Source organism: Rhyacophila brunnea, unplaced genomic scaffold, assembly GCF_057557595.1.
Source record: "Rhyacophila brunnea isolate RB1 unplaced genomic scaffold, BYU_Rbru_1.0 scaffold_5, whole genome shotgun sequence".
In the NCBI taxonomy this organism is placed as follows: Eukaryota; Metazoa; Arthropoda; class Insecta; order Trichoptera; family Rhyacophilidae; genus Rhyacophila; species Rhyacophila brunnea.
The window spans coordinates 15,973,459-15,996,772 of record NW_028233170.1 but is presented as its reverse complement, the minus strand read 5'-3'; the positions used below and the strand labels follow the sequence as shown (position 1 = coordinate 15,996,772).

At 27.9% G+C, this 23,314-nt stretch overlaps 2 protein-coding genes across 2 annotated transcripts in view; both read left to right on the top strand.

Moving 5' to 3' along the window:
- Positions 1 to 23,314, top strand: part of LOC147066095 (trissin receptor-like) — a 345,308-nt gene that overhangs the window by 122,904 nt on the left and 199,090 nt on the right. The gene's annotated exons all lie outside the window — the stretch shown is intronic.
- Positions 1 to 23,314, top strand: part of LOC147066097 (trissin receptor-like) — a 39,370-nt gene that overhangs the window by 1,387 nt on the left and 14,669 nt on the right. Inside the window, exons 2-3 of the mRNA XM_085955723.1 lie at positions 16,299 to 16,443; positions 19,079 to 19,238. Coding sequence (XP_085811849.1) covers positions 16,299 to 16,443; positions 19,079 to 19,238 — 305 coding nt within the window. The remainder of the gene's footprint in view (positions 1 to 16,298; positions 16,444 to 19,078; positions 19,239 to 23,314) is intronic.

Here is a 23,314-nt window from a genome sequence, read left to right as displayed (position 1 = left end):
CACTTAGTTCATACAGGAATAGACAAATAGTAAATGTCAAATTGTATAAAAACTACACTGGTATAACGTATAACCTAATTAGAGGTTTTTATGCATTATACCAACGTTCATAAACTAGCAGCATAAATCAACTTATTTTTTCATAGAAATATTTTACTAAAAAAAACTAATATCTTTGATCATAATCGGGCATTTTTTCTTTACTCTAATAAAAAGATATTGATTTTTTATTATTTTTTGTGTGCTTATTGTTGATTAAAATGCGAAAAAATAACCTTAGTCATTTTTTTCAAACGAATTTCCTGAACATACTCACAATATCCGGTTGTTAGAAACGGTGTGTTTTTTTTATACAAAAATATTATTTTATGAAGCAGTCAGCTTAAAAGGCGCTACTATGGGATTATAGAAGATATTTTTACAATAAATAAGTAGGTAGGTACTGTTGTGATGAGAGAGGGAGGAAACAAAAACCAACAACTACAGTGGAGAACGGCTTATATTTCACAGAGGAAAACAGCTAGCATTCAGTTTATATATAATATTTGGTTATAGTGACTCATGCCGATAAGAGAGGGGTCTGAATGCCTTATTATGCACGCTATTATATCACAAAGTAGGTATTTGTGGAACCCACTTACTCGGTATTGTATTTTTTTTTTAAATGTTTGTTACACATCTCATGCCTAGTTTTGGATATTCACGACACTATTTAAATAAAACGTATAATTAATGTTGTTTGTCTGCGTTGCAGACACTTTTTGTTATAAGACAATCTGAAACCAGTTTCGGCTTAGTTTCCTGAACGGGGATAAATTTAATGGATGTTAGTATATTTGCAACAAAAAATCTTTTGAATTTATTCATAGCAAACTTTTAATAAACTTTTTATATTTTCTGAAAATTAGATAATGTTTAAACAATAAAACCATTATTCCTGGCGCTACAATCCTTTTTTGGCCTCCTCCAGCATCTGCCTTCATCCAGATCTTTCCAGAACCGTTTCCTTCAGTTTATGACATGCAATATTTTTAAATTCAACTTGACACTATTCATCCATCTTGTACGAGAATCGGCTTCCAGAATTTCAGTTTTTTTATCATTCCTAACTCATCTACCCTGTGTAAATAACCCAGCTATATAAAGCAGCCCACTTTAACGCAGCACCCCGTATAAAGCGTACACCTGCATATTCGTTTCCAACTCAATTATATGTCATTGATGGGTCCAAAGATACCACGCAGCACGCTACATTCAATTACGCTCAAGACTCTTTCCATGATTATAGTCATACACCAGGTCGTCGAGCCATATTATGATAACTAAGGCCCGGATTTATATGCTAGTGCATGTTTTGTTAGGGTTTATGCACAGCTGTGGGAGTTACACAGAAATCCGTTTTGAAAGACGCAGAATCCAAAAATTAAATTGTATTGTGCATATAAATGCATATTTGAGATATTGGTGCATATTTCATGAATAATTGCATATTTTAGGGCTTGCATTTATAATCATAGTTTTTTTTTTAAATAGTTTATCGGAATATAACTAAATTAGGTAGGCAGATAGATAAGAATGTTTAGATGCCCTTGCATTTTAATGGCATCCCCGAGCTGTGGATTTATCAGAAAAAGTCAAGTCAAGTCGGGCTATTTTTGTAGGACCTGCCAAGGCCCATAGCGTACGCGTCTCAGCAAGTTCGAAGCATTTTGGGCCCCCGCGTCAAGTTGGGCCCGATTCCAATTTTCGGAGCCCAAAAATTCGGCCCCGCGATTTCATCTTCCTTTATTAAATTTGTGCGCAATAACCTCTGTGCAGGTCGTTTTCCACATCAAAACAAAATACTGACAGATATCTGGAAAAAACGAATGGCAGAGCACAATATTGAAAAAAATATTGTAACATTTTTTGTTCTAAAAAAAAAACAGTAGGTAAATAGGATTTAGGAATAGTTAAGTGTGTCGTTTTTGTTTTTTAAAGTTGTGCTTAGTTTACACTGCATTTCTTATTGAATTATTTGTACTTGTAAACAAACTATTTTAAAAAAAATTGTAATTGATTAACTTTATATCGATTATTTGTATTTTTTTTTTGTTATTGTATTATATTGATTAAGATTATTAATTTGTTATTCGATTTTTTATCAGTAATATTGGGTAAAGTGGGTATTTACAATTTTTTTTCCATGAATAATGTAAATTTTTAATTGCATATTTCTCTGGTTTCAGTGCATATTTTAATGATTTTAAGTGCATACGTGCATGCATATAATCATGATTTTGTTGCATATAAATCCGCTCCCTAATGATAACTGTTCTTATTAGTAAGTGTCAGTTTGTTACCTTGGAACGTAGCACCTACATTAAAAAGACGCGACAATTTTTATCTACCACAATATTTTTCTTTTAATTTTGATTTCTAGACTATTCTCACTGTTAATAAAAAATCTTGATCCTTTCAAATCTCAAAACATAATCATTTTTAATCGCAAATTCACTTTTGTATTTAATTATAAAATATTTTACCCAATATTATGATAAACAAAACAATATAATATTTATAATAATATAATTCAATAACTGACACTTTTGACTAGCTTTTATACTAACAGACGCTGTTTTCTGCCGCTATTTTAGATGCACGTGGTTCACATGTTAAATACATTTCCAACCCAACGTTTTACTATCTGCAAGCAAGTTGCTGAGACAGACCCGATCGGTTTTTGGCTCAGATAAAATTCTGTGACATTATAATTATTTACTGGTGCGCTTTAATTGTAAAATTAGGTGTTATAATTACTTGTAAATAATTATTTCAAAATAGTTATTTTATATGAAGTTATGTTAGAAATTAAAGTAATAATTAGCAACGTTAAATAATTATCAATGTTATTAAAAAGAAACTGGTGTTACGTATAGTCAATAAAGATAATTAACTATGCTAGAAAATCATACAAGAACTCATATGAAAATATACCAACGTTTCTACTTGCAATTGACAATGTAAGCGTAGGCAGATAATTGATTGGTGAAGTGCTGTCTGAACTGAAATGCAAAAGGGTTTCTCAGCCGAGAATGTTTCCGTCAGTTATAATATTATTGTAACAATCGATTATCTAAGTAATTAGTACCTAGACATTATTATATTATATTTCAATAATTATTGCTGAGATCGAGTCAAAGGAAAACTTTAGAATTCGCGGTTAAGAAAATCCATATTACCGCGTTTTTAAAGACCTAAATAGTTAATATGTCAAAATTTAGAAACCAATAATGTCGTCCCCAGTGGATGCTGGAGTGATTTAGTAGTTTTTAAATTAATGTGGAGGTGGTGGAAGCAAAAATAAATCAAGAGAAAAACTTTTCGTATGTACGTAACATGTGTCATGTGTTATTTAAGGGGGGACATGCTCAGTGTAAGTCCAAATGAAGCTTTTGTTCTATGTTCAAAGCATGATCCTGGACACAACCTTAAACGTTGTAGATATTCTATTTATATAATTTTAAAGCCTTATTATCTTTTATATTTATTTTAAACATTTGATGACTGCATAAAGTATTTTTATTACATAAAATAGTATTCTTTTAAACCTCTCGCTCTAATGTTTTAGAATAGAGTCATATTTCAGTACATAAAAGTGCAGTGGTGTTAAGATTTTTTATATTTATTAATTTTTAAACGCATTTATAAAACCATCAGTATAATTTATATCGACATTATTGTAGTGAAATATTTACGATAAAAAATTATATTGATAATCTCTGTGATCCCAAATTTGACAAGAATTAGGCATTTTATTAATCAAAAAATGGGCAATATTTACACATTTGAAGATAATTCTAAAGATACTCATAAAATTATAAGCTATATCTTTGACCATTCAAGTGTGATAAACAACCTACGAATAATGATTGCTTTATAATAATTATTGACCTAAGAAAAAGGTAGTGTTTTTTTAAAATACGCCATTTCTTTTGGCATTCCCCAGTGGTTAAGCTACAACATACGGCCTTAGCCATAAATTGACAAACTATAATTTAATTAGGGAGTAAAATGATTTTAACGCGCATATTTGAACATGTACCGTTTAAAAAAAAATGGTTATTTACAACGCTTAAGTTATGTCCAGGATCATGCTTTGAAAATAGAAAAAAAGCTCCATTTTGACCCACGCTGAGCACGTCCGCCCTTAACATACACCTGTTAAATTCGTATTGATTATTCGTCAATTAATTTTGAGCACAAATCTTTTAATTAACTTCAAAAAAAATGACTTCAAATATCTAACTGCGGTGTTTTAAGAGAGCTGCTTATAATAATAAAGCTCCAATTATTATGATATATCAGATTTATCTTTCTTATTAGGATTATTTGTAATTTTAATTATATATAATATGTTTTTTTAATACGAATATTACTTTGATTGAGTTGAATAAGCAAATTTATAATTAGCATCAGAATTCATAGAAATATTGATTCATAATAGAACTCAAAGTTGTTACTGTGTCTTTCTGTTTGTTCACTTTAAGTAGGAAGATTTCCAGGGAGCTTTGATTATTTTTTTCTCAAAGGGCGCAGTGTGCCAAATAAGTTTGTGAATCTTTCTATTCAAATATTAAAAATGCTTCGATAAGGTATTGATAATACTATTAAATTGGATACTACCATTGTTCAATTAATGTTTTTGTTTTTTCATATTATGTCTTCAGTATTAATTTCATAAAACAATGGTTAACTCTAGATTAAGAGTAGGCGTTGATTTCTTTTGTTTTTGAGTATTCTGTGGAAATAAATAAAATTGTGAATTTTTCATTCATTATTGATTTTATATTGGCGGTAGTCGAATCGTAATTGACTATTTTTATCCAAATAGTAGGACAAAAATATACAATTATAAGTATAAATTAATAATTAACTACGACCTCATTCGTAAATAACATAAAGTAGGTACAGCAACCAAAAAAATATAAGATTACGTGATATAACTGTGATACGCAATATTCTTCTGAATAAAATAATAAGAAAATACTGGCATTATTACAATAAGACATTAATATTAATGATGTACCTACCTAATTTATATATTTTTAATAATCATCGTTGAAGACAGTAATTAAGTTTAAATATTATATCTAATAATATTGTGTACTAAAATATCTACATATACCTAATTATAAATATTATACTTTAAAGTCAAAAATATAAGCAGTGTAGATTAAAAAAAAACTACAATGGAAGGTTCACGGAATTTTAATTACCACGAAAAATGCTTTTGCAAACATTGTTATTCTCTATATTTGTGTATGGTGTCGAGTGATAGACCTTGAGAGCAAGAGGGCAGGAGTCAATTGATGCCTTCGATATCGACCGTGTTTAGGAAAAAGGGCGTAACCCTCACAAAACAAATTTTACAGGAGAGGCAAAAAACTTTTTTTGAGAGATTTTAGTTTAATATTTTATAAAAAATAAGCACAGACATTAGGTGCATGATGATTGATGATTTGGTGTAATATATTTTCGATCTAATAATAAGTAAATAAGTTATTACAGAAAAATCGTTTTCACTTCGAGTGATTTGTATTGCTTGGACAGAGTCAGGTTTATCATCCAGAGACTCCATACATAAAAGCAGTTGTCGACAATATAGTTGAGACGCATTCTGTAGTTTGTTAGATACATTATTTAGCGCGAACAAAATTACCTAGAGAGACTGATGGTTTTGGGTAGTCTCCAGAGAAAGCAAACAAAAGCAGAGCACTGGCCCGGTCATGTGATGAAGCTTACCGGGAAAAGCCTTAATTATATCGAGAACCGTGGAGAGTGGAAGTCACTCAGAAGATGATTGCATTTTAGGATCACCAGTCTTCAGCCATAAAGAAACAACCGAGAATAAAAATGTAGTATGCAATAGATAAACTACAGTATGTCTAAATTTGGTTGTAATGGCATATTACCATATTGAAATATTATAATTTTTCGTCCTGAATAACAAATAAAATAGACATAAATTCTTGAATAAGAAGAAAAAATTAAAATATTCTTGATAATCAACTTTAAGGTTATAAGCTGGGGCACGGTCTAAAATGATCGTGACTACGCGACGCGAAGATTGTGCAAACAACGCGTGCAGAACAAAACCTAATTTGTCATAAAAATTCAACATGCGTCCATTTAATGTTATGTTTATTGTTATATGAGTAATAATTATAATATATTCATTGACCATTCTTTTTCAAGTAAATGGGTAACGTTTTTTAGTCATCTTTATACGATTTAAGAATTAATTCCCCCGACGCCATCATAAAACATATTGACGTGTTCACAGCTTGACTTTTGCTCTCCGATTGACAGCCAGTCCGAAATTTTGTCGCACCTATAGTTGAAAATTATTTGCCGTTTCACTGAAGTATGCTCCTAATAAACCAGTTGATGTCATTAAAAAATAAAAAATAATTTAAAACTGTAAAAAACACAAATGATAACATTATTAGAAAGAAAATTTTAGGTACTTAAAGCTTATCAAAAAATAACAGATGTTTAATTCTGGTAAAATCACTAAATTGTCAATATGAACTTACCGTAATTTGCTTCTCATATACAGAATTATAGAAATCGTGATTTCTTTTCGGCTTATTGACAATTCAGTGTAGATAATTAGTTTTTCGACTCTAGCTAAACAGAATAAAAACATTTAAAACAAAGCACGTATCTCTACAATTTGTATAGTCAATAAATTAAAAAATAAAAGGATTCGGAGAGATTTACCCATAGAGTAGCATATGGTAGTCCGGAATATGGGTCATGTTATGTAAACGAGGCCAGGTAAAATGTTTCAGAAGTAAAGATGTACAGAAACGGTTTGTTTGTATGGTGCATCACGGTAGGGGCATTATTTCCGGAAATAGTATATTCACTGAATATGTAATCTTATCCGCAAAATTGTTCCAAATGTAATATATATTATAAGATAAGCAGAATCAGTACACATTTTAAACATGAACAATTAAATAGTCATTAATTATACATGCTCTTATATTTGGGTGGTTACCGGTGGCAAAGACTCCATACTAGGCGATTATTTAAAGTCTATCTTCTTAAGAAATATAAATTTAAATAACCTGAAGATATTAGAGATATATTTATTCTTTACGTAGCAGAACCTTCCGCCTCTAATTTAGAATTACAATAATTATATTAGAATATTATATTAGAATGTATCCAAGTCTATCGAATTTTCAACAAACAAAAATAAATGATGAATTTTGATGATGTTTGTCCTGTTTACTGAAACGGGTAATGTTTTCAAGATAACGCCTACCTACCTTTTTGCATAATAGGCAAACTTCTGGTGGCTAACCGTAGGTTTTTTAGCGCAAGTTCGATTACCGGTTCGGCATAACTTTTTGTAAGATATCTATTTTAGTGCATGCTGTCTTTTTTAAGTATATTTTCGCCACTGGTAGTTTCATTATTATTATTATCATGCTACGAGTATATTACAGGCACCAAATGAAGTCTAATTGATAAAGCACCCGTATCTACAAAAATTTGCATTTGTTTACCAATATTTTTTTTACTCAAAATAACAGATTATTTCATTGCAAATTTCTTCGTGGTTTTATATATTTTGTTTTTAATTAAACTAAAATTATTTTGTGATGTTTATTCGATTGGAATCTTAAGTGTAGGTATAAAATAAAATTACCTAGAACTGAAACGCGGTTTAAAAGAATAGAGTCAATATTTTCAATTATCTTCGTTCCCATTTTTTTAGTCTTCTCAAAAAAGAAAATTATCTCCCCGAGGAGTATCAATACGTGTTTGTACTTTTTCCTACAACACGGTGAAAACGTTAAAAACACACATAATGATGTTTACTCCGGAAATGACGTAAACATGGGTGTCGGAAAAATTGGCGGTCGAATACTAACAGAATATTACACTTAAGTCGTTTTTTTATTACACGATAAATTTATTTTATCCAATTAAAACTCTGGAAAAATAAACATATTTATCATTTTTATTTTCACTTGATTCGTCATAGTTTATTAATTTACATATAGAGAGAATCAGCACATTGTACTTTAAAAAAATATTCTCAGCAAAATGTCAATTTTATCATCTTCTTTGAAGTGATAAATACAATTTTTCAAGCCGTTGGTAATTATTCAAAATATAATCGCACAACTGAACGAGTAAATGAATATTTATAGGACAAAACAAGCAAGGAGGACAGCTTGAATAATTGGAAAGGATATTTACTTGTTTTTTTTTTATTTATTTAACAACCCTACATATTTGTTTGGGAAAATTGTTTAATGTTGAAAATCATTCTAGTAAACAGAAACAAAATTAAATTAAAAGATTGTGTTTTTGGAAAAAAAAATATATGTAGTGGATAATTAAATTTACCAATAGCTACTTTTATTCGAATTTATTATACAAAACTATAATTGCTATTTAAAATAAACTGTTTATAGTGCATAATTAAATAATATTTTACAAATTAATTATACAATATTCTTTTATTTGAGTATTTGTACATGGTAGCTAATACAAGTGTTTTAATTAATGACGCCTAAGTACGTAATTGATTATATTTTTATGCGAAGCTATTTTTTGTGATAAAGCCTTGTGTACACACCTTTTATATGAAGTTGTGAAATATGATTCCCATTTGGCATTTACATATTAATTAATTTGTCAGAGATATATAATAAAGTTAAGCTCTTTACGTAATAAGCTCTATATAATGATAGTTTTAAAAATAGTTATATTAATAAAGTGTATTTGGATTGTTAACATGAAAAAGTATTATCAATTAAATTTGAATTAAAAATATTTTTAATTTAACTGCCATTACTTACAACTATAAAATATACATTTTTTTTATAATATACTCCTATATTATTGACATTAAAAAAATATTATTATTTTTTAAAAATGGTTTAATATTGAAAATACTCACCTATAATATTAATATAATATTAATCTATAGTTGTAATGTCGGTCGTTTTGCAACATGAAGTTTGCTAGGTATTATACATTTACCGCTAGCCTTTCACAGCGGTAAATACAGCCAAGGGCTTTTGAACTATGAAATGTGCGGTTCTTACGGCTTTCTCCCAAATTGACAACAACGCTATGACAATTAAATGCAAGAGCGCTATTTAATATTTATTATTAGGTAATAGTTTCTAAAATACTATTACTAAAATAGTATCTAAAATCATGAATTTGATAGTTTTAAAAACTACTTCAAAATAAAATTATTTATATTAATTTACCTACATAATAATATTTTATTTACAATATTATTAATATTCAATTCCACAAAATAAGGTTTTAAGGCAATAACTATTATTTCATTTGTAACACTATTATTAGTAACAATATTATTAGAAATATTGAGCATAATATCTGGAATTTTTCATATTTATTTAGCGAAACAATAAAAAATATACCAAGAATAAAGTGTACTTACCTATATTAATATAACCTTTTTGACTTGAAATATAAGTAAATATAGCACGTATCTAATAGGTAATGTTATATCCTTAATAAAAACCAGTCAGGTGACCTACCCGGGGGTCTTAAACGGGCATTCTCTACATGAGTAGACCAGATCATTAACTCAATGCCCGTGAATTACAAAATGCCTATCGATAGTTCAATTATTTGGAGGATTCTGGATCTGCACATATGAGATTTCTCCAAAAACGGTTGTCATTATTGATTTTTTGCATGAGAATATCGAATGCTGTATAAAAATTGGTAAGACTTATACATGACCGAAGTTAGATAGGGTTGCATACTTGCCTCGTTTTTCTTTTCACCATCGTCTTTGACTGTATATTCAAATAAATTTGCATCCTCGATCCTAAAAAGTACACATGGGCTTCCATTATAAAGTGGTGGTTTGATTAATAAACTTTTTACAATGAATAGTTGTTGGCTACTTGCCCAATTTATTGGGATCTTCTACTAAAATCTACATTGAAAAAACTAAATTCACTTTATGAACAGACTTTCATATATGTATATATAAATACACAGAGTTTCATATATATATATATATAAATATATATGGCCGCTTAATTAGCAATCATATTTTTTTTTTATAAATAATTACAATTTAACTGGAATATTTTCTAACATTTAATTATAAGAATATAATATAATATCTCAGTATTTTATTATGACTAACTACATAATGTGATCTGCCCTAATGATTTCATACAATATAAATTATGTGAAATAGCGCTCTACTGAACAGATTCGTAATAGCAGGTAATATTGAATTACAAAAAAAATGAGAGGAGTATTATACCGTACAAATAAGACATTTCACGTACCTATATACATTTCTAGATCACGTAGACGACAAGTTATTGTTTATAATAAAACCATTCGTGTCATTATTTTCAAATATATAATAATATGTAAGTAGTTATACCTTTACATCGCTTTCAAAATTTCTTTTATATAATATTACTTATTTACGACGATTTTATAACATATTCACAATAAAATAAAATACATATATTGGTATGCATTCAGACTATATTATATTTTAAAAGTTTACTGTTCAAATAATGGTGCGTTTGGTGAAGTAGAGGCCCGACCAACGAATAAAAAAATAAAGGAAGGAATATACTGATTCATTGCAGTATAAAAACGGGCAACCAAATTCGCCATTTTGGAAAGCGATGATTTTGCATTAAAAAACATCACGTGGTCTGTACGTGTGCGTATAAACTTTGTATGTGTTTGTAATTTTGTGTATCACGCAATGTCGGCCATATTTGCCGACCTTTCTGATTGCCATGATTTGTACATATGCTCATTCCTTCTTTTTTTATTCGTAGAGACCGACGCATTGACTGATCATATTAAAATAATATTTAAGATTTTTTTTATAATTCAATAATTATTGTATGCCTGATTTTGAACTGTTACCTTTTAAATCTTCCGACAATTCTATTGTGTCATCCATGTCGAATAAAATCGCCGCTTTTACTGTTACTCTATTAATACTTGCATAATCTTGTTCAGTAAACGTTATATAACATAGATAATAGATACGAAGGCATGTTATAATTTAAAGATGTATTAGGGACTATTGACTCTATGATGCAATAATAAAAAACCATTAAAAAATATAAAATCCAAAAAAACGTGAAATAAAATATCAAAAGGACCATTTAATAAATTGTCATACTTTGATTTGGATATTCTAATAATCCCAAATAATTACACGTCGAGATTTGGCTAATTTCAAATAAGTAAATTGAATAAATTAATTGAATATTGGAAACAGGTAAAATTTTTAGTCAGGCAATTTTGTTGTTTCTGATTATAATTAATACATCAAGGAAATTCGATTAAATTAACAACGGCTTTGTTTTAAAAGAGCGAGTTTGTAAATGAGAAAAAGGGTTCTTATAAATCGCCATGTTTTTTGAAACCTTTGTACAACAAAATTAATTATGTTTTATATTAATTTATTTTTATTCAATATAAGGTTTTGAATCAGTATTGACTGAATATATATAAATTCTCAATATGTTTGTATATAAATTCCTTATCAATGTAAATTAAAGTAAATAATTATGTTATATGACATACATATTTTATTGTTTTTTTAATATTTGCGTGGGTCTTTAATAAAACGTAAATTTTTTTATAGGGATCATATAAATTGAATTTTAAATATTATGTTTTTATCAAGTATATTAAAATGTGAGTTATAAGGCACTTACTAAATTTTAGCATAACATACATTATTCATATTAAGAGTCTGCAAAGTATTAAAGTGCATATAACACGATTAAGCACGATATTTTTTTAATATACAATATCCAAAAACTCATAATTCTTTAAAAACACATTTTTCAAGTCTCTTTCAGTAATCTTAGTCATATTAAAGTAAGTTAATAAGTACATTATTAATGGTAATTCTCTAAGAAACGTAATACGTTTCTTAGAGAATATGTAATAATAATATGTATAGAATAAATTATATACATTACAGAAATTCCGTCGTATTTGTTTATATGGGTATTGATTACATACGTGTCGCTTTGTTTAGAAAATCTAACCGCAATTAAATGAATCAATATACGTAGGTATGGCCCCCACAAGGGGGTGCTGACAGGGCTCCAGCCTGGCGTGGCGGGTTGATCAGTTAAGTGAAATAAATACACACTACAAATTTGCTCTAATGGTAAGTTGCTTGCGGCGCTATTTTATACTTTTTATACTATACTTTGCTATCACAAAAAAGGTCACGAGCTGACAATTAAAGTGTATTTATTTAAAAATACCAAAAATTCAGGATATAGGGCCATGTATATAGGTAATCTAAATAAACCCATATAAATAATAATATTACTATACTCATTCTTACGAAGATCACGTGGACCTCCATATTATAGTGAAAGTTGTATTAAATGATTTTTATTTTTACTAGAATTTCCACTTTCTCAATTTTACAATACCGACATTATTATCAATACCTTTTCTGACATCTCCAGGTGTTTTTTACAATATAACTTTATCAAAATTTGCGGGTTGTATCCTGTGTAGAATATGATGAATCTATTGAGATTTTCGTAAAGAGAACATAATATTGGCTGTTTATCTATACATGGTGACAGATTGGCTTGTCATACGTATGCTTAGCTAAGTTTTGTATTATATATCATGCTTCTATACTATGCATGCAAGTTTTGTGTGAATTTATATTGGAAATATGTCTTTATATTTAATAAGTCATGGAACCAATTGATTGTGCGAATGTAAAATTGTGTTGAAATGCTAAACGATATGTAACAGATGTGGGGAAAATAGTGAAGCGTGCTACTAAGTAATCCGCAATTCGAAATACAATACTAATATTAACCAACTCGTTTTCACTATTAATTACTAATTGTTAATTTATTCTTTAAAATACATGAATTTAGATTGTCTATGATAATATTATAAAATTATTAAATTGAATGATTAATACTATATTTTGGTTAAAGCGCCAATTTCAAACATACGAGTGTAATTGAAAACTGGAATTTGTTAAGAATATATTAATACGGTATTATTTTATTAATAAAAATATATATTAAACAATAAACCATTTACCTATGCAATCTAGGTAACTAATCACCGTGAGTAGATAAACAGACAATAATACAACCTATCGACATTATTATTCAGTTGACAAATCATTAAAAAATAATTTTAAATGCACACTTGTAAGCATGGCCCCAAGGCCTAAACAAAAACAAACCATAAATGCGAGTGAGTAAGCACTTAAAATGTCTCCGCACTATGCGTTAAGGCCGGTTTGGACCGGTCGAGTGATTTAGTCGAGTGGCGAGTGATTTAGTGAATTAATAACTGAAAAGTGTCCGAACACAGTTCATTAGTGAGTGACGTGTAAATATAACAGAGCGACGGATATTTCAAAACGGACACCTTTTGCGCAATACGAGAGTGCTGCCGTCTGTCAGATAAAATTATAACTTCAAAAAAAATTCTAATGTCAAGATACAAAAACGGCGTTGACGTAATTGAATCGATTTATGCTCCAAATTCCTATTGATGAATACTAATTCACATCGGATACCTATTATTTTTTGAGGTTTCATAAATTTTTGTATGCTTAGCTATGAATTTTTGTAGTTGATTTAGGTAATAAATGGGTACTTTATGCTCCATTGTCCTTACTGACTATACAAAATAAACGGAATGATAAATGAATATAACTTATAATTATTCTTATGAATACTAGGATAATCTGTACCTACATTTTTACCTATTCTCAATAACAATAAGTTTTTTTATGAAATATTGCCATTATTTATCAACGTATTAATCAACAAATTATTCACACTACCTACCAACATACAACAATATCCTTTATACTGAGTATACAAAATAAACGGAATAATAAATGAATATAACTTACAAGATAATTTACCGAACTCGCCTGTTCAGACATGTTTCGTGGCTTGTTTAGTGTTTAGTAAGAGGTGGTGGGGGTCGCTACTCGGCCGAAATAATAGAATTAAATGGATCGACTGGACTGATAATTTTACTAAACTACTCGACTAAATCTGTCTGTTCAGACACGTTTATTTACCAAACCACTCGCTACTTAACTAAATCACCCAACCAGTCTGAACAAGCCTTTGGAGTAAGCTAAAATTTCTATGGCTGAATTAAATACTTTTTGAAAACGTCGCTGGTAAATATGGATTTGACTGATTACATTAATTTAAAAACTGCGAGGGCATGTTGCTGAAATTTATTGTTTTTGTGTTAAATATAAAGTTAGTGGTAATTATTTTTAAGTTATTTTAGTAGTATGGTTAACTATGTTGTGTTTAAATTTGGTAGCCGTACTGAGAAGCAACACGATGGTATAACGTTTCATAGTTAAGTTGATAATAATAAAATCGAGGTTCTACTGTGCGTATCATTACTCTGAGCATGGCCCTCAAATTTGAAACAGGCCCCCAGGCCAGGATGTTTAGCGGGTCCATCTGCCTATTGCTGAGGTTAACGGTAATGTGATGTTCCACAAATAATATTCCACGAAACTCTAGGATTCCGCGTGGTAAAATTGAGGGTACTCCATGATTTTTTTAGCGTTTTTTTTGTATTTCTAAATAAATCCACTGTATTTATTGAGCAGCGTGATGTTTTACACTCTACAGTAATAATCCTTGAATAGTATTCTGCGGAACTCCAGGATTCCGCGTGGTAAAATTAAGGGTATTCCATGAATTTATAGCATTTTTTTTATTTTGTTAAATAAATTCACTTGCATTATTGAGCAGCGTGATGTTCTACTGTAATGTTCTCCGAATAATATTCCGCAAATTTCTAGGATTCCTGCTGGTAAAATTAAGGGTTATTTTTTAGCGATTTTTTGTGTTAATTAAATCCACTTGAATTATTGAGTCGTTGGCACTCGGCATCATATTTTAAAGTATTGATCGCGTTCAACTTTTGTGGTAGCCAAGTTACATTTGACCATGCTCCATACTGAATAAATGGCCGTTTTATTAGTCAGGAACCACATTCAAAATAATAATAAAATAAATTTCTACAAGCCAATTATCATTTATGTATACAAATCATATCATATTATTGTTAGATCAAAATTTAATTTATGGTATGTGTTTTTTAACTGGTCGACCCGCCACGTCGCCACTTTCCCTCTACTCGGTAGATCCATGTCAGTTTCCCTTATGGGGGTCATACTTGTAAGTAACATCGCAAACACGTTCAATATCGATAGCTATTATTTGATTTGCGGTATTAATAAATCGTAATTCAATGTAAATGTTTACCAATTCAATCACACTTAATTTGCTTAGTAAATGATTTCAAATGTCGTAACATATAATGTATAAGACTCCTTCTATTATGGTCCACATTATTTATGTTTACCTAATATTATATTAAATTTGTTATTATATCATTTTATCAACAAAATTTTCAGTTGCTATAATCAAAAATTACCTTAGGCTCGTACATGATTGAAAGTACAATTTAAGCCATGGTTTTGAAACTATATAATATAATATGAGCAATTTAATAGTTTTCGGATTCGAAATTAACTTTCAAGATAAATCAAACAAACTTGTTGAAGCCTGCAAATACCAGTACTGGCAAATATGTAAAAGTTTTCATGTATTATACTCACTATTTACTTACCTACTTAACGTATGAAGGTGGTTTAATAAGTGACGTAAACGAAAAAGAACGTGGTATTTGTTTTCCTTTGGAACCACATATATTTTTTAAGATTTATTTTTTTATGTCAATATTTTGTTGTGTTAACTGTCAAATCATGGTGAAAATTTATTGTATGATTAATTTAATTAATTAATTATTGATATATTAATTCTGGATTAAAATGGATGGGTTTAAGTTTAAATGATGACGTTTTATTTTTTAATATTTTTGACGGTGAATCCTTTTATCTCAAAAATTAGAATACATACCATGTTCAAATCTAGCTACTTACCAAATACTGTGACTTAATGGTGTGTAGAATTGAAAAAAATAGGTCAAAATAACAGTTTCATAATTCAGGTTAATATGATATAAAACCACTATATCTGATATAACTTACTTATCAAACTGCCCTAGTATACTATAGGTATCTATTTATAATCACTTGTTTAATTAAATTGTTAGTACTAGTATAATATTTTGGCATTATTTTCATAGCATATATAATTTATCAACTGTGTATTAATTATAACATTTTGGTTTGATTGTTACAGGAAATCTCTTAGTAATCCTGGTCGTGACGCTGTCACGGCGGCTTAGATCCATAACTAATTTCTTCCTCGCTAATCTGGCCTTCGCGGATCTCTGCGTTGGAGTATTCTGCGTCTTCCAAAATCTATCAATTTATCTAATATCCAGGTAAGACAGAATTGATTAATACCTATAGTATTTCAAAGCCATTTAGGCAGATAAGATTTCAACGATGTGTATCGCAACAATTCTGGAAGTAATATAACTTACAAGAATTGGTTGTACACCAATTTAATCTTGTTATGCATAAAGGTGATATTAAAAGGCATGATTATATAAGTTCGAGATCAGCACTTATCTTTATTTTGTATTTTAAAATAATTAAAATCTAATACTTACGGATCTAGTTTATAGAATATCACGTTCTTTTGATCTCACTAACTTTTACCTAAAATATGTATTAAATAATAAAAATCTAATATTAACATATTTTTAACTTATCGAAGCATATTAAAATATTATTCTTTATAATATTATTAAAATGTCAGCATAAAACAAATTTCAAAAACAAATCATTCATAGAATTTATCATTCTTTTTGCGCTGTCATCTATTATTAATTCGAAACGTTCAAAGACTTTTTATGACTCGAAAACATTTTATTGTACATTTATTTCATGAGAAGTATAGCTCAGCGAAGTGTAAAATGAAGTATTGATTTATACAAGTTGAATATGCCTGTAACAAGAGTTTAAAACAATTTGAACTGACTGTTCCTATTATTATTTTTTTATATAAGAATCATAGACCGTTAGAAAATTACTGATAGATTTATTTTATATTCTTTATATTTTTGTTTATTTATATCAATAATAATATTTTGATGTAAATAATAATATTTTTTAAACTATTTATTGTACGTATTTTATTTTATTTTTGAAAATAGAAAGCTTTCAACCGATTTTTAGATCGTTTGCTTATATTCACAATTGTAAATATACAATAAGCCTTAAATAATAAACAAACGAATAAAAAATAACATAAATACGAAGAATGATATAGATATATACCTTTCTTTAATAAAATTCAATTGGTATTTTTTACTAGAATTCATTAAATTCCATTTTACTTTCGTCAAAATAATCCCACCGAATTGATCATGTACTTTTTCAATTCATTAAATATTTGTTTCAAAGGGTACCTGGAAAACCTATAAACAAGTCGAAATGTAATTAAAAACAACGTTAAATCGGGAACATTGTTAAACAAGAAGCAAACTTGAATTATTTCAAAAAAAGTATTACTAATTTACTGCGTCTTAAATACAAATTGGTTTAAATACAAAATTTTCTTGAAAAAGTTCTCTTATTCAATTGCTAAACTTTGTACGTACGCAAATTAAATTCAATATTATAAAACTTTCTGTTTTAATGAATAGATCTCATAAAATAAGATTAAATGTCATTTAAACTATATGAATAATAATTATATAAATACATTTACAGAACTAACCGTCTTTGGGCATGAAAAGGCATAAAATTAGTTTATTTCATTAAAACTTCCCCATGCTTTTTAATCATATTTATATTATTATTGTCGGGGAGTTAAAATAAATTTTATCTAATAATATTATTTTTAATGGAATAATTATATAAAAGTTTTTTTTTTTTTCAAATGTAAGTTTACTACAGACACACCACTAGAATTATTGCCCATAATTCAGGATTTTGGCTTAAATATTATTTTCGAAAAAAAAAATCACGACACACCAGTGATGAATCCACTCTGATTGGAAAACACTACGGCATAATATTATATACCCTAAAGTTTACCAGTGCACCAAAACTCTAGATTTATTTTTAAATAAAATAATTTTATAAACGAGGTTATTAGTTTCAAACACGGTTACCTCCATATTTCGCTATTTTGAGATGAAAAACCGTCAAGCACATTTTGGACTATAAATAAAATAATTTTTCTTTTTGCAAACATATAAATAAATAGAAAATAGTGAAATAAAATTGTCTAAAAGTAATTAGAATTTATAAAAAAAAACATGCTTACTGTTGGTCGAAGAATATAAAAAATGTTGGTTGATGAATATACCTCTGGTTTAATACTATTTTGTTTACATACGGAGCTGACTTTGATAGTTTTAATAAAATTAATATACATTCTATGAAAAAGTACTTAGAGATTAAGAATCAAGAAAAGTAAAAATGTAAGTAGCTGACTTTGAATTTAATAACCTCAAATGCTTTAAGAAACAGCGTGCCTTCTAATAATTTTATTATTCGTAATTTAATTTTAGAATTTTATGAAACTTGTCTAGTTTTTCATATATTTACGTAACGCCTGTTCATCGTCGCTTAATTTTTTTGTATATTTTTCTAGTCAGTAAAAGTGTGGGTGAAGATCCCAATAGTTGATAAGTGCAATTACCCACCTTATATTGCATTGCATACATGGAGCTCATGTGCATTTATTTACTATCAATAATACTCACCTATGTGCCTGTAATAAAATTAACAGTACAGTAGAATGCATAAAATTGTAATACGTCTGCTTGCCTTCCGACGTCTTACTTTTGCTAAAATTCAATTTGACGATACTAAATAATATGCATATGGCCTTTTAAAAGTAACCTTAATTCCGCAATTAAAAAAAATATTTTAATGTGTAAACTTAAATACGTATATTTACAATTTTTTTTTTACATATAATTTAATTTTAAATTTCATGAAACATGACGTATTTATAACATTGGAACCTACATACTTAATTATGATTCTTTTCTTTGACAGTTGGGTGTTTGGTGACTTTTTGTGCAAGATGTACCAGTTTGTTCATTCTTTGAGTTATACTGCATCTATCTTTATACTGGTTGTGATTTGTATGGAGAGATACTTTGCAATTATCCACCCAATTACGTGTAAACAAATTCTGACACCAACCAGATTAAGGGTGAGTAAATTATTTTACAACAATTATTATACTGCATTAATAATATAAAAATTATAAATAAAAGTACATAATTTTTCGTTATACGTATTAATACTTATATATTTTTTGCACCGAAACTAATCATGACGATTTTTTCTAACAATATGTATGCGAGATGTTATTTAAAATTCCGTTAATGTCCGCTATTATTTACACTTCAGTTGCATGATTTATTAATTTATTCCAGCGCCTAGAGTGCTATTGGTATTGATGCAAAAAATACATAATTTGGTTGATTCTGGCAGTGGCGCACCCAGGATTTAATATTGGGGGGGGGGCAAGGAGGAGAATGAAAATTAGTTCCATAGGCTTTTTTCTTCTTCATATAATTATTTTTACATATTTTCACAATACATGGCGATGGCAGGGCCCCCTGCCCCCCCTGGGTGCGCCACTGGATTTTCGTATTTAGGTAATGAAAGATTATATTATTATATTTTCAACAAAACATTCTTTGAACCATAAATAAATTTATTTTAGTCGATAGCTATTTCGGTTGTATACTGCTATTGAGACTATAATAGTATATTACACAAATTGCATGTCTTTGCTTATATATTTTACATACATTTTTAAACGAGACTTTGCTTCTTATGTAATACTACAATAATTATTTTAAAAAGTTTTCCGGAAAACTGATACCTAATTAAAATTATAAAATGACCGTTGAACATTCATTTGGGTTACTATTAACCTTAATATAATTAATTTTATAACGGAATATAGTTTAATATTTTTTCTCTTGTAGATTTTTATTGAATTATAGTTTCAACGTATTGAAAAAAGTACAGATTTTTCACATAAATAATAATACTCCAGATACGGAATAACTACAAAAAACTGTATTTTAATCAAAAACTGAACATAATATTTAGGGTTTTTTTAATTTCTCACAATATAATATTTACCTGTAAGCAATGCTATTTTACGGTTGAATAAAAAATCAACTTTGATATTCCGGTGTCGATTAAAAAATAACGATTAATTTAAAAAAAAAAAAAAAAACGTTTTTACTGAATTCAGAGAGAAAAATTCTACATCGAATGGCACCATTATCTCAAAACATTGAAATTTTCAAATGTTTTCGATTAGGTTCTTTTATATTTTTTAATGTATACTCAAGTAATTCTTTTGTGAGAAGAATATTTGTAATTTTCATCATACAAAGCACTAATAATTATTGGTATTTCTAATAATATGAAAAGCGATACAAAATTAAATTGTTTAAAATAATTATAATACCCATTTACAAGTATTACTATTACAAAAGTGGATAACAATCTTAGTTTTATCATGCAAATTATATAATTTCATTTGGTTTAAGGTAACTTTTCAGTAAATTCTAATTCATTACATGTTTTGTAATTCCGCAATTAGATATCTCTATAACCTATTTAATAAACTCTACCTTAAATGTCAGTATCTAATTGTCACTGAACTGAGATACCATTAGGTACGTAATGAAATAGTACTACATAGAAAATACAGTAAAAATAATATTGTTATTCCAATAACGTTTGATATTTCAAATTAATTAATCCTAAGTTTGTATTATCTGTACTTACATGAGTTCAATTTAAATTATATTACGTAATTGTCTTGATATTATATATATATATATATGTATTGTAAGCTTTAGTAAAAATATTATTTTTTTATGATATATTTCATTCTTCTTAAGCTCGTAAGAACATTGGTTTCAACTTTTTTCCCTAAAATATTATGATTTTCCCTAATATATCCGTAGAATTTTAAAACCCAGAACAAAAAATACATTTTTTTTCTGTAATCATAGTTTGATTATTATATTTGAAAAATACGACTAAAACATTTCTTCGTTCAAATATATGCTTAAAATATCGTTAATGTTGATTAAAAATAGATAAAATTGAATTTTAAAAAAAATTAGTTAAATTCACGGTTAACATAAACCAAGATGTAATATTTATTACACCCAATTTGCACGATCAGTCGACTTGATAACTCTCACTGACCATCTAAATCAATCGAGATATGTCATTTAGAATCTTTTTCTTTTACCATTAAAAAATATAAATAAAATCGGTTAGGTACAATATGTTCAAAGACGCGCGTTAACATGATCTTACTCCCTACTTCATTTATAGTTTGTCAATTTATGGCTACGGCCGTATGTTGTAGCTTAGTTATTGGGAAATGCCAATAGAAATGGCGTATTTTAAAAATATACTACCTTATTCTTAGGTCAATAATTATTATAAAGCAAGCATTATTCGTAAGATGTTTATCACATTTGAATGGTCGAAAACACAGCTTATAATCAGTATCTTTAGAATTATCTTCAAATGTGTTAATCGTGCCTATTTTTGAATAATAAAATGCCTAATTCTTGCCAAATTTGGGATCAAAAAGATCATAAAATATATTTTTATAGTAAAATTATATAATGTTCACATTAATTTTACTTGTGGTTTTGTAAATGCGTTTAAAAATTAATAAATCTAAAAAATCTTAACACCACTTCACATGGACGTACTGAAATATGACTATATTCTAAAACATTAGAGCGAGAGGTTTAAAAGATTATTATTTTATGTAATAAAAATACTTTATGCAGTCATCAAATGTTTAAAATAAATATAAAGGGTAATAAGGCTTCAAAATTATATAAATAGATTATCTACAACGTTTAAGGAATGTCCAGGGTTATGCTGTGAAAAAAACCATTAAAGCTCCATTTTGACCTACGCTGAGCATGTGGGCCGTTAATACAAATATTTCTGTTTTAGCCTGATTGAATTGAACTTGGCATGAAAATTGAACAAGAGAGCACGTAACAATCGTGGCAATGATGTTGGCTTGTTATTTGATTTTATTATCGTAGTCGCCAAGCTGTATCAAACTGTGCCAAAAGTATCACTGAAAAAGACAATGACAATACAAAAGAAAACTAATACGCTTATAAATAATATAATCAGCATTTTTCAAGTCTTCAAACATAATCCTATATATTTTTTTATGACATTTAAAGTAAGAAAGTAGAAGATTTTATTGTAGCTACAAAGTTAAACAATATATTATATTATGGTTTAATTATTATAATTATCAATACTAGCAAAATAACATATGCTGTAAACATAAACCGATCAAAAAACAATCAAGACGATTGAAAAGTAGGTACCTTTTACAGAGCATTAGCAACGGCTTGGTAAGCACAGTTATGTTTTTTTATAGACATGAATAAAAAAAACGTATATTTATTATAATCATATATTCAAGTACATCATTCATTCTGAAAAGGTTCTCCATTACTAATAGTAAATATATCTAAGCTTATTTTTATTTAGAATGTTTATATAACAAAACAATATAATAATCATTATTATATTAACATGTAATGACAATAAATCACGAATTTTTTTCAGTCATAATACTAATTATCATCCTGAAAAGTTGTTTTATTCCGTTGAAAATATTAACATATCTGTGATCAATCTAAGGCTTGAGAAAGAAGTAAAAAAATACGCATATTAATATTCTTGTTTTCGTTAAAAGTAAAGAGATATTTAGACTGTATAATTTTTCATAGAGAATCTGAGCTGGAGTGTCTGATTAAAATACAAAAAAATAATTTTCGTCATATTTATTCAACACTTAAAAATAATAACCAACTACGAATGAAAATTATTTTTTTTTAAAATACTACGGATTAAAGAAATTTTATTTAAAACAAATACTATTGTAAAAAAATATTTTATTTACATAGAATGATTAAGTATTAACATTTTTTTTAAATGAATTATTTAAAAGTTTTAAGAATATAACATCATTTTTATAGAACTTACATAACGTGCCAATTATTTTTTTCAAAAATGATTTTTTCTATTGGTTATATATTTCTCAGAAGTGTTTTCAAATTATAAATGTACAATGTCCAATCAAAGTTTTCAATTAAAATAACTCAATAGACAATCTTCGATTAACCTGTGCACTGTTAATTGTTTTATAATTATCCAATTTTAATATAAATTAAGACGGGTTGTATCCATTTCTTCAAT